Below are 13,651 nucleotides of genomic sequence, written 5' to 3' on the forward strand. Positions count from 1 at the left end.
AAAACTCTGTGATGGTACTCACAACTGGTATTGAACAACTCCTGTGGTTCAGTATGGAATGCCTTTCTTTCACTTCCTTGGTTATGCAAATCACCTCCTCTGGTTCAAGGCATAATTGAAAGGCCACTTTTTTTTTTTAACTCTTTCTCTTTTATTCCCATAACCTTTCTCCTTCCTTTGTGTCTGGTTTACCTGTACTACTTCATTATGCCCTGGGCTAAAGTATGTTTTGCTTAACATCTTTGAGGTTCTTTACCCTCTCATAAAATTGGGATCGTAACTACATACCCAGCAGGATTGTTCCGAGGAATAATTGGTCAAACCTAATATATTGATGAGGGGTCTATACTAATTACTCAGCGATTTCTGGTGGTGATGATGATAGTGCTATCAGCTCCTAGTCCCTTGCTGGACTGAAAATAACACCAGGGCAGATTGCGTGCTTTAGTCATTTTGTTTCTCCCAAACTTCAAGGTGTAGGTTTAGTAAGTTTTTAATCCAATTGACTACCATTTCTCAGAAACTTTTTCCTTCACTTTTCTGACACTGTATTTCTACTTTACTCACTCTTTTATTTCTTCATTGGTTTCCCTACTCAGCCATGAATTTTATATTTTAATAATTTATTCCCTTTCTCTTTTCCACCCTATGAGACTTTCTTAATAACGGCCATCACCCAGTTTCTCAACCTAAATTTCTGTGTGGTCAACACCCAGACCTCCATTTCCAATGCTGATCCCCCTTTGGCATTCCCGTTCCCTAGAGGGTGTGACCCTCCCAGAGTACCCAGCTTCTCTGGAACTATTCCTTTCTTTCTTTGCCTGGACACCCTCACATTCACTTGCAGTGCCTAGCAAATCTGTGCCTTTATTTTCACAGCAGCTAAGGCTTTCGTTATCTGTAGTGTTCCCTTCAATTACTTCCTTTCTGCCTCTTCCCTCTTTCCAGCCCTCCCCTTGCAATCTATCCTACCCACACGCTGCCGCCAGATTGATGTTGCTGAAACAAAACTGTAATTGTGTTACTTCCTTCTTTAAATATCTTGAATGGTTCCTGGCTCCCCCTTAACTATTAAATAAAGTCTAAACTCCTTAGCCTGATATTGATGGCCCTCTCCAAATGAATTCCAAATGACTTTTCCAGTCTTGTTTTTGATGACGACTCTACACGTCCCTGAGGTTTCAGCACGCGTCACGTCTTCCATCATTACCATTTCCATGCCTATCTTTTCTCTCTTATTAGTTTATAAGAATGGTAACTTAAACTATGTGGTATGTGACTACCAACCATTCGTCCATGCCATCTGCATTTGTTGATGGCTTGCCCTCTGTAAGGCATGTCATATCTAGTCTAGAGAAGAAAAGAATGGGTGGCACTAGGAGGCTATCTTCAATGAGCTTAAAGTCCAGGAAGGAATGAGATATGAGTATAATACTATAATACTCTATTACATGGTAGAAGATAAGCATATTGAAGGAGTAATATGGGTGTTTAGTATTATTTAGTGTTTACAGCATTCCTGTAAAGGATTGAGCCTGCATCCTTTAGGATATGGAGGCTTGGATATGCAGATACTTCAACCTACTCCTTGGAGTTTGGGAGAAACAAAATGACTAGTAATGGCATTTAAAATATGGGAACACCATGGACTAAGGAATAAGGGCAGAGAATGTGGGGTTGTAACTGTGGAACAGTGAGTAATTCAATTAAGAGAAGGTGAAAGATGGCTAGAAAAGTAGGTTGGGGCTATACTACAGAGAGGGTCTTGGATGACAATGAGGGAGTAAAAAAGTCAGCAAAGGGGGTAAGATACCTGAGTAAGAGACTTGGGTGTTCAGAGCAGGCATTTTGGAAGAACCATCTCAAAAGCTTATATGTGGTCAGATTGGCAGAAGAGTGGAAAATTGTGGAATGAACTCATAGGAGACTCCAAGGACTATGATATGGATAAGGACCCAAATAGAGGAGTGGCAGTGGGCATAGGAAGGAAAGAGGGGACAGAGAATGAGGTAATAGGACTTGATAAAAAAGTTGAATAATGGGGAAAAATGTGGCAAATGTCAAAAGTGATGTTCGAGTTCTGAGTTTCAAGATAGAAGGATATATATGTTTATGTATCTGTTTTTTGGAGGGCAAAAGTGAGTTTAGTTTGATATATGTAATTTCAGTTGCAAATAGCATCTACAGATGTGTGGATTTTGCATTTCAAAAATGGAACTCATTGTTGTCTTAATTTCCATTTCCCTAATGACTAAAAATGTTGAACATCTTTACATGAATTTATCAATCAGATGTATCTTCTTTTATTGTTTGTGTTCAAATCTTTTGCTCATTTTTGTATTGGTTTGTAAGAGGTTTTTTCTTTTCCAAACATATTTTGGAAGCATCTTCTTTATTAAATATATTTATTATGGATATTGTCTCTCAGTTTGTGACTTGCCTTTTTACTAATGGTACATTTCAGAAAGCAAAAAAATCTTTATTTTGGAAGAAGTTGATTTTACTACCTTTTTCTTTATAGTTAATGTTTTTGGGTGTCCTTTCAAGAAAACCCTTGCCAGATAGAGGAAGTGGGGACATACTGGTCAAAGGGTAGAAACTTCCAGGATGCAGAGCAATTGGAACTCTCCTACATCACTGGCAAGATGTCAATAACACAACCGCTGTAGAAAAAACAGATTGACACTGTGAGAGCTGAAGCCGACTTACTGTAAAACAGTGAAAACAGATCTTTACTGATTAGGCCTGGAAAGCAGCCAGGTAAATTGCATTAGAGTTCCAGTAGCAGATATGGAGTTGAAAGGTAGATGGAGGCCAGCAGCTGTTGAAAGGGGAGGTGACAGGGCACCGTTCCAGTTAGTGTGGGCAGAAGATGGTGGACAAGGCCATTTTGAGGCACCACTTCAAAATATCTTCACTCTTGCGGCATTGTTGGCACCAGGAGTAGCTGAGAAACTAAACTGCAGTGTTTTGTGTAGCTGATAAGGTGTAACCAAGAAATTTACCCAAGCAGACCTTACAAAAGTACCCATTTCTGGAAAAGGTGCTGAAACACAACACTTGAAGTTGTCTTTCAACTCTTCATGAAAGCCCATGAAACTGGTTTGTGTTATGGAGCAATAGTCCTAAGAAAAGAGTCTGTCCTGTTTCTTGGGCATGCCAATACAACATATTATCTTTAAAACGAAAAGATGAAGCTAAAACCCAGATCTCCACTTGAATAAAAATGCTTCTGGAGAGAACCATTTACCCTGAGGACCAACATGGCAGCTGCCTGTATCTTAGCACTGAATGGGCCTTGGCTGCCTCCAGGCCAACAGGGAACATTTTTATTGAGCCCAGGCAAAAGGGATAGAAAACAGAACAGGAAATGACAAAGAAAGGTTGAGGAAGAAAAGAGAAAAATAAAAAGAGAGGGTGGAAGAGAAAAGGTGAGTGTGTAGTGCTGTGTGGCTGAGGGCAGAACAAAATGGCTCTTTCAGGTAACCGATCCTTAATCCAGGGTAATGGTCCATTTTGCCTCTAATGATGGCTATTGCTCCTTTCCAGTAAGATCCCTTTGGAAGTCTCTCCCTCCCATCCTTTCTTCTTTTCTAAACGGAGGTATAATTGAACATTAGTATCAGGTGTATGATATAATGACTTGGTAATTGTGTAGCAAAATGATGACCACCATGAAGTCTGGTTAATATCCGTCCCTACACATAGTTACATAGTTACAATTTTAACATAGTTACAATTGTTTTCCTTGTGATGAAAACTTTGAAGGTCTACTTTCTTAGCAACTTAGTATACAATACAGTAGTGACTGTAGTCACTGCTCTGTGTTGTAGCTCTAGGACTTACTTATCTTATAACTGGAAGTTTGTACCTTTTGACCCCCTGCCTCCCAATTTTACCCATCCCCCCAACTCCCTGCTGCTGGCAGCTACCAGTCTTCCTTCGGTATCTATGAGTGGAAGCCCTTTACTTGAGAATATAAATATCTAGGATCTTTTGAGCTAGAGGAGAATCATTATTATCCTTATTTTACTTAAAGGTAAAATGATTTGCCCAAGGTCATATAGGAGTAATGCAGAACCACAATTTTGAACCCAGACAGACTAACTCCAGAACTTATTCTCTGGCCTTGAATCACAGCAAGCTATGCTGTCCCAGGTTGGGTTAGTTACTAACACTGGGTCAGAGTCTGTGAGTGATTTGCGTAGTATCCTGGACAAGGTATTAACACTAGAGGGGTTCTGGAGTGTATTAAAGAAAATAAGGAGTAAAATTTACATGGTTATAACAATGTTTCTAATCACCGTAATGGTTTACTGATTTTATAGAATTGGATCCAAATCCTTCTGAAAAGGAAATTATAAAATTTACTTTCAAGGCAATGAGCAATATAACTCCATCAGTTAAGGTTTACTACACAGAGATCCTGGATCTTTTCTAAGTTTCAGTGGACAGGTCCACATTACTTTCAGTAAATTCTATATTTACTAAGGCAACTATATTTCTATTATTTATAGTCTACCACTGACGCACCCCTCACCCAGCTTTTCTTTTTAACTTCTGTGTGTACAAAGAGCTTGAAAAAGAAAAAAAAAAAAAAGGTTTAAGTGGATTTGAAATTCTGTCAGGACAGCAGTTTCATTCAAAGTGTTTGGTTAGTAAAGCTTTAAATGGGCCAATAGCATCCTAATTTTTATTTCAAACTTCTCTAAATTCACTTAAAAGGCAGGCTGGGGAGGCATGTGGGATCTGAAGATACCAAGTTTAAATCCCTTATAATAGTTTTCTCCTCCATGAAAATCAGAACAAAAAAATAAAGTCAAGTGTTAAAAATATAATAGTACATCATATATTTTCCTGCTACTTTCTGCTTCTAAATTCTTTGTCCGATTTAATAGAAACTGGCACAAACCTGTCCATCATGCCATAAAAGATCTATGGAGTCATTCAGAGTAAAGGAGAAAGCCATGGTCTCCCAGCTTCTCTTTCTCGGCTGTTTTCTTTATAGATTAGCATTTGCTATCAGGCTTCCTCTTGTGAAAATGCAACATGTATTTTGACATGCAAATGCTATGTGGCAAGGGGTAGACATTTAAAGCTATTTTAAAATATATTTGTATATTTGTAAAGAATTTCAGCAAGGTAATTCCTGAGCTATTTTTAATGTGTGGCCAAAATATCCACTCCCCTTCTTTGTCCTTAGGTGTATTTACTTAATGTCTTTGAAATGCTAATGGAATATAGCTAAATGAGGTTGAGAAACTTAACTGAGATCTTAATTCACTTGGTGGCTTTATGTGCTCACCTTTACTCTGTGTTACCAGTGTTTTGGAAATTTATAAAATCCCTCAACACTAGTTCAGTTGAAAGACATGAACTTCTTGGGGGAATTTTCTGCATAATAGGCTTCCAAGAGGGAAACACAATTCAAGGACACATTTAAACAACTTTCCTGAAATATCAGTAGCATATTCTTTTAATGTTTGTTTCCACATCAAAAATAGGCTGTTGATAGAATCATTTTGCAGATTGTTCTTTACAAATCCGTATTACACACAATGTCCCAATTTATAACAAATAGTTTATAATATTCCCCTTACTCTCAAGTATAAATAATACAACAGGTCTATGTATATAATTTTTACAAATCAAGAAAATGTGGTAAGTATAATAAAAAGGGAAAATAAGAAAACAGTGTATAATGAAATAATTTACATTTCAGTATAAAAATCTTCAGGTGTAACGATACTAGAAGACAATGAAATAATCAAATGCTTGCAACGCAAGAATAGATTTTGGAGTTAGAGAAGTAAGACAATCAAGATTTTAAAAAATAAGGAGAAAATAAAGTCAGAGTTTGGGTGAACATTACAATAAAAGCTAGAATGTTCAGGTTATATTAGAACCATGCAGAAATACAGTATAGCCACATTTTTATGTCAAATAGTTCTAGGCTTAGACAATTATAAACAGAGTTTTCTTTTAAATGCATGTCTTAGGAAATTTTGAAAATCGTGTGGAATGTGGGAATATTTTTCATTGTGTGAAACCGTCTCACACATTACAAGATTTGTAGGCTCCTAAGCCCATGATCTTTAAATGCCAGTTGCCATTCCTCTTACCCATTTTTAAGCACACTAAAAATGGCCCAATGAATATCAGAATATCTAGCCAGAGACAATGCCAACTCTACTAAAAACCAAACAGACTTCACACTAAATGATTAAGTTTTTACTAATGGTAGCTCTTAAATATTTCTCTGTCTGTATTCATATATACACGCAGGTATTTTCTATGTATTGAACCAGAATTAGACTTAAAAAGATGATGAAATAAATTAAGATTTAATGAAAAATGTTTGACTATAAGCACAAATTACTACATTGTGCTGTGATGAATTGCAACCCTTTTATCTCTAAGTGTCCTTGTCCCAAATCAATTCCTTTAGCGTTGCATTGATGAAGTCACTCAGTATTATAAAGGACTTACTTTGCTCTGAAAATAACACTCATCAGTATTGTAACTTTTTTTTCTTAGAGCTATTTCAATTGACTAGAAGCTAACAATGAATAATAACAATATTTTGGCCACTGTTTTTCTGAAGCCTGAGGAAGAACTGAGTCAACAGATGATCACAGAAGCTGAGTCATACACAGAGTTCATTGATACAATGAAACAAAATCTAAGGTTTGTCCTTACCTAGTAGTGAGTTATTAACTTGGCACTGAGTGAGTGCAAGAAAAGAAATGCAGAAGCATGAAGTGAACAAGTATCTACTTTAAATCCAATGAGAAACTCTGAATTAGTATTAAATTTGTGTTCCAAGTATTCAGTCTTTTAAAACCTATGAAGAGGCAAACACCTCGTATAGGCACATGAGACCCTAATAGTTTTAGTCTTAGTGGTGATAAGGAATGGTGGAGTTGATTTGCAGCCTTAGTGATAGTCTGTTCATGCAAATTTATAAATTGCGAGACTTTTCCTGACGCTCCCTTACCTACAGCTTGCTCCATGTGTAGCTGCTTTGAACAAATTACTTACCTGACTGAGCCTGAGCTTTCTCATGTGTAAAATGAGGGTCGCCAAGCTGGAGATCACTACAGTAATTACTGTTATTCACATGCCATGGATTCCTGTCTGTTCCTAAGGATTCTCTTCATTTGATCTTGAAATGGTCTTCTGGCATTAACGTTACATTCATGACATTAACAGAAAGCAGTGACAGGACCCGCAACAATGACCTTCTGTCCATTTGGCAGTCAGATGAGGGAAGATGAGTGATTGGACTGCATTTTGCATCACCGATAGGCTTATGCCATATTGAACCACCTATCTATCATGACTGGGGGTTGAGTTTCACTGGTGTTGCTGGGAAGGCTGACACGGCTTTCCCTATTAGTTTTCCAAGTCACAGCTTTCAGTGTTCTCCTCAGCCAGGGGTTTTTGTTGCTGCCCCTGGGAGAGAATCTTGATTTGCTTTATTGATATTAGAAATTGAGGCTTCTATAATTTTCATTCAAACAAAGGGATCCTTGGCTAAAATGGTGTGAAAACCAAGACTGCCTAGATCCGTTTCTCTAAGCATGGCACAAAGAGCATTAGGTATAATGTTTGGTATAATAGTGTTTGCAAAGGGAAACTATCTATACAGTTTCTGGCATGGGGTCAGGCACTTTCAAAGTATGGTAAATATAAGTATGTGGAAGGAATGGTTCCTGTCTCTCAGGAATTTACATTTTCATGAGAGTAGAGGCCCCAGACAAAACTGAATAACCAAGATAAAGATTTTCATGAAGGGCTTTAGAAGATTGGAGGAAGACTCAAGTAATTCTGCCTTGGGAAATGAGGAAACTTCGATTCCAAGTGATAACATCTGAACTGGTTCTTGGAGGATAAAAAAATGTGTCTGTGTTAAGGACGGAAGGGAGTCCGGGAAGAGAGAAGAGCAGTAGAGAAAGCACTGGAATGTGAATGATGGCTGGGTTGGAGAGGTTTTCCATGAGCACAGTCAACAGGACTGAAATGAATTGTAGGTATAGGAGAAGGTGAACTGGATCAGGGAGGCAAGAATGATGGAGAGAGTTCTTATTTGAAAGACTAGGTGAATGAGATCACCCAGAGAGAACATGTTGGAAAAACAAACAAACTAACAAAAAATGGAACAGGGTTAAAAATGTAATCCTGGGGCGCCTGGATGGCTCAGTTGGTTAAGCGACTGCCTTCAGCTCAGGTCATGATCCTGGAGTCCCAGGATCAAGTCCCGCATCACGCTCCCAGCTCCATGGGAAGTCTGCATCTCCCTCTGACCTTCTCCTTGCTCATGTTGTCTCTCACTGTCTCTCTCTCAAACAAATAAATAAAATCTTTAAAAAAAAAATGTAATCCTGGATCCTCTGCCACTTGAGAGGAGAAAAGACAATGAAAGAGGAGGACCAGCCAGTGGAAGAGTGTAGGGATGGACAGAGAAGGAAGAGGAGAAAAAGCAGAGTCCTGGAAATCAAGAGTTTCAGATGATGGTTGCTAATAGCGATAATAATACAGAAATATTTGACTGAGTGAAGGTGGATCATAACCTTCATAACATCAAGAAGTAGCTGGTGATTCCAGTGAAAACAACTTCAATGGCACATGCAGAATGGAAATTAGAATGGAAGTAGTTGAGTTGTTCTTGGGAGTTAAAGAAAGAGATATCTGGGTCAAGGTTATGTTTTTCAATAAATTTTGGTGTACGTATGAAGGAAGAAGATATAGTGGTAGTTTGACAGAGGGGTAAAGTAAGGAGAAGAAAAGTTTAGTGCAGGAAAGAAGAAAATGGAACATTTCCTGAGCACTTAACTGTGTGTTGAATTTTTGCTAGGCACTTTCAGATACGAGAACCTTGAGCATATGTGTGGGCCAAAAGGAATGAAGGAGAGAGAGAGTGAAATTATAGAAGTTATTTAAAAAAGAAAAAGGAGGGGCGCCTGGGTGGCTCAGTGGGTTAAGTCGCTGGCTTCGACTCAGGTCATGATCTCAGGGTCCTGGGATCGAGCCCCGCATCAGACTCTCTGCTCAGCAGGGAGCCTGCTTCCTCCTCTCTCTCTCTGCCTGCCTCTCTGCCTGCTTGTGATCTCTCTCTGTCAAATAAATAAATAAAATCTTAAAAAAAAAAAGAAAAGAAAAGTAAAAGGAAAATTGGAGGTGATACTAGGGAAAGGAAACACCATGAGGGAATTCACCTTTGCTAGATCAGACATCATTGGAGTGGGTTTAGAGACTGCAATGTGCATATAGTAGGCTGCAAAGTTTTTGGTGTTTTCATAATTTGGGTTTCTGTCTGACCAGAGTAGATGGCTTTTAAAAATGGAAATAGATTTGTTAAAGTGACAGCTTGAGTTTAATACTAACTAACATTTATAGAATGCTTACTCTGTGCCCTTTAAATGCCCTGCTCCCTTTACCCAACAACCCTGTGGTGGAGATACCATCTTCTTCCTTACTTTATACAGGAAGAAACTCATACACAGAAAGATGAACAGAGCTGGTACACGGTGGAGCTTAGATTTGAACCCATGTAGTCTGCGTCCAGAGCTTGCGTTTTTAATCCCTCTGTTAAACTATTGAATGGCATTTCTGCACGAATTATACAACTACCCTTCATCCACTCTTACTCCGGACTAAGAGACAGGTTCTGGCTCTTTGGTTTTCTGCTGTGCTCAAGGAAAGGGACACTCTACTTGAAGAAGCTCATGAATATCAAAACCTTAATCATAGCTCTTTGGATGACACAAGTTCACGCTTTACAAACCAACCATGGCCCTAGTCATATTAAAATCAAAGTTGCAAAATAAAGAAACATCCTGAAAAACCTTGTCTGCTTCATTTAGATAACGGTGTGCAGAATGAATTGAAAGATAAAAATGCTCAGCATTTACCATTTCCTTTTCTTCCCTTTTTTTAAGCCCCATGGTGTTAGGGATGATATCATCAGGCAATTTGGTTTGAATATGTTCCTTGCTGGACCGTGTAGATTACCCAACTAATGACAGGCCTACTCCTTGCCATTGTGACACCTCTCTTCTCACAAGTGGGAATTTCAAGTGACAGACTAAAGCTGTTTGCTATCAATTTTGCAAAAAAAAAAAAAAAAAAAAAAAAACCACATCTGCCAGATAACCGAGATTTAGTTCAGAGACTGAAATCAATTAATATTCTAATTTGTTACCTGTCATTAGCGTCACACTGTATTATGCCAAGTCAAAAGTGATAACCTTTATATAACATAGGCTCCTAAAGGAATTTGATTTGCGGGATGTGTTTTATTTGTGCTTAGTGTTGCTCCTGGCGCATAAATCCCATTAGAATTTTCAATTACACAGACAGTAAAAATTGTGGTGGATTAAAACGAAAGGGTAAAATATGCCATTACACATTTTTAATGAAACTATACAGCTGTGTTTATGGTAAGTTTTTCTAACTCTAATTTAGTGTACTCTTTTAAGATTTGGTTAGTGGGCTTGTTTCTTTCTATTAAGTCAAGGGGAATCAAGAAATATGGTATTTTTGTAGGTGTTGCCCAGATCCTCTGACATTCTATTACTTTAGGTTGCTGATCAAAAGCAAACCTCCATGGAGGAAGAGACGAGACACCTGGTCTCAGGGCCACTGCAGAGAGTGGAACAGTGGCTTGGGAAGAAATGAAATTAGCCAAGGAAAGAAAGAAACTAAGGGAGCATTTCCTAGTTTTTATTTTCCAGCTGACTGTTTTCTTGCTGCTAAACCGGAGGGAAATCTAATTCACATGATGGCTGTCTCTAAGTGGGAAAGGGTAAAACATGGAGGTATCACTGCAAGGATGGAAACAATTTGCTTTTTTCAGTGTGAATGACTCAGTCAAGCTCTGAAATGATTCTTAATGTTAAAAATTAAAGATTCTTAATAGGCTTTAATTTTTCAGCATCTTCAGGCCTCAAAGTTGAAGAGGGTGGTTCAGGAGGTAAGTTAAATAGACATTCAGTCATGCATTTATGCAGGAAGTAGACATGGAGGCCTCATATGTACCAGGCACTGCCTGGGATATAGCTATGCAAAGAACAGACCCAACTCCTTGCTCTCCAGAGAGCTTACATTATTTTGGAGGGATCCAGAGCAATTTAAAAACAAATAATAAGGAGCACCATCTGCAGCACGATGCAAAATAATATGGTGAGAAATAGAGCAAGGGTGAGGACAGGAGCTTCTGGCAAAGATGGGGTGGGATGAGTGAGTTATCATTTTAAGCAGCACGGTTGGGAAAGTCCTTAACTAAGAGGATGACATTTGCACAAAGCCGAAAGGAGAAGAGAGAATGAGTTATGTGGATGTATGCAGAACGTTCAGTCCCGTAGTTAGTACCAGTGCCATGCCTCTCATGGGGTTTATTCTAGAGAAGGTGGTGTTGCAGATCAAGCAGAATATGCATTTTATTTGATGTTCTTTCTTTCTCTGCTAACTCATTTCTCATAAAGCAATCATGCTGATAAAATATTCAAGTGAGAGTTCGCCCACTCCCCACCCCCCCACCCCCCCGCATATGAATTTTGGTTTGTGCCTTGTCATTACAACCTCCAAGTTTCGTCAGTAGCACCAGGATCCTCCATCAACCTTGTAGCAGAGCAGGAAAAAGAACTTGGATTTCCCATCCTAGGGCTCCATCTATTGGTCCATCTCTACCTCCTCTAGATTATGGATCTTCCTGTGAGAAGGATAATTACTGGCCACTATACTGAGAGTGTCTCTCAGATGAACTTGAATTTGTTAAAAGTAGACCGATCAACAAATCGTTAGTCACTAACAGAAAAGAAATTGATTCTGTGTATTTTTTTCTCTTGCTTTTTAATGTCCTTACAGAATAATTTTCTTATAAATTGATAAATCTCTCATCTGGATTACTGCAACATTCTGCTTTATCTTCTGCCTTTGACTTTCTGGAGCTCGTTTTCAACACAGTTGCTAGAGTGATCTTTAAAAAAAACCTGAGTCAGATCATGGGACACCCCTGCTCAAAACTCTACAAAGCCGTTTTATTTCACTCATAGTAAAATCCAAGTTCTTAGACTAATGCTCATGGCCTCACAGGATGGGGCCTGTGTTTCAAGTCCGAATGCACCTTCTGCTACCCTCACCTCATTCATTCTACTAAAGCTCCCTGGGCTCCTTGCTGTTCCAAGCAGGTTTTTCCCTAAGGGGCTTTGTCTGGAATTCCCAGAATTAAAATTAAAATTAAAATTTTGGAATTTAAAACTTCCTCCTCCATTCCCTTCAGGGTTCCTTACAAAAGAAACCAGCCCTGATCATCCTAAAAAATAATGTTTTTCCCCTCTATGCCCTTCTATATTCCACTTACTCCTTTTTTAGTTTCTTTCTTTAAAAATTATTTTTATTTAACTTCAATTAAATAACATATAGTAGATTATTAGTTTCAGAGTTAGAGGTCTGTGATTCATCAGATTTCTATAAGACCTGATGCTCATTACATCGTGTGCCCTCCTTAATGTTCATCACGCATTGACCCCACCCACCTCTTACAACCCCCTCACCCCCCCACCCCCCACCCACCGCTCTTCCAGCAACCCTCAGTTTGTTTGCTATGATTCGGAGTCTCTTATGGTTTGTCTCCCTCTCTGATTTCATTGTCTTTAGTTTCTATCATTTCTTACTGCATGACTTACTGTATATATTTGCATCTTTATTGATTTGTTACTTTTTTCACTAGAATATAAGCCTCATGAGGCCCAAAATATATTTTTCCTGCATCTGAAAAAAACTCTAGTTCATCAGAACTGTTCAAATCTGAATAAACAGACCAACCTATGTTTCAGATTTAAACGCCGCTGGTAGAACTAGAGCTGCCCTCATACACATGTATTTCGGTAGAGGTGCTTGTTTTCCCGAGGACAAAGAAAAACTGTGCAGAAACTTTGAAATATTAATAAGTGAAAGGAAACCAAGCTTGCAATATCAGGAAAGTACATTTTAGCTATTGCTTAGGAATAATCTATACAGTGGAATAATTTCATAAATATAAATTTAAAACATATACGACAATGCATTAACATGAATATTCTAGAGAAAAACAGACATTTAAAAAAAATACCTACCTGCATTAAACACAAGATACAATTTTTTTTTAAATAAACAGGGCTTTGAGATATAAAGTATACTTAAAGATTTAAAAAATTCCATTTCTAATATTCCATCTTCTTATTGGAATGCTACCATGCCAAGAATGAAAAAAAATGTATGTTTATAGTATGTCAAGAGAAATTCTGCCTTTTCCCCCGCAGTGGGTAAGGCCATTTTCAAACATTTCTTTTGACCCTACCAACCGACCATATGTAGTCGTACTCACATGGAATTTTATGCAGCTCATTCATAAACTTCTCCTTCAGCTTGGAAAAGGTATCTTCCTTTCCTTCCCCAGGACTGGCTGGCTCTGTGGCGTTATGGGGGAGAACGGTTGCAACAGTAGTGACTGGCGGGGCGGCCAGCGCCTCATGATGACTCTCGCTCACCATTTTAGGTGCTGGTGAATCTAAGAGAGGAGGGAAGCAAAATAAATAAATAAATAAAAGAACAATTCAGAATGGCTTAACTGATCTCACATCAAAGGTACACCAGAGAAGAGACACAT

At 38.4% G+C, this 13,651-nt stretch overlaps 1 protein-coding gene across 3 annotated transcripts in view; it reads right to left on the reverse strand.

The window, feature by feature from the left end:
- Nucleotides 1-13,651, reverse strand: part of SYT1 (synaptotagmin 1) — a 540,926-nt gene that overhangs the window by 191,424 nt on the left and 335,851 nt on the right. For all 3 annotated transcript variants that reach the window (XM_004752358.3, XM_004752356.3, XM_004752357.3), the window contains one exon: nucleotides 13,370-13,552. In XM_004752358.3, coding sequence (XP_004752415.1) covers nucleotides 13,370-13,535 — 166 coding nt within the window. In that variant the 5' untranslated portion in view covers nucleotides 13,536-13,552. The remainder of the gene's footprint in view (nucleotides 1-13,369; nucleotides 13,553-13,651) is intronic.

This window comes from Mustela putorius, unplaced genomic scaffold, assembly GCF_011764305.1.
Source record: "Mustela putorius furo isolate JIRA1106 unplaced genomic scaffold, ASM1176430v1.1 tig00003911_pilon_pilon_pilon, whole genome shotgun sequence".
In the NCBI taxonomy this organism is placed as follows: Eukaryota; Metazoa; Chordata; class Mammalia; order Carnivora; family Mustelidae; genus Mustela; species Mustela putorius.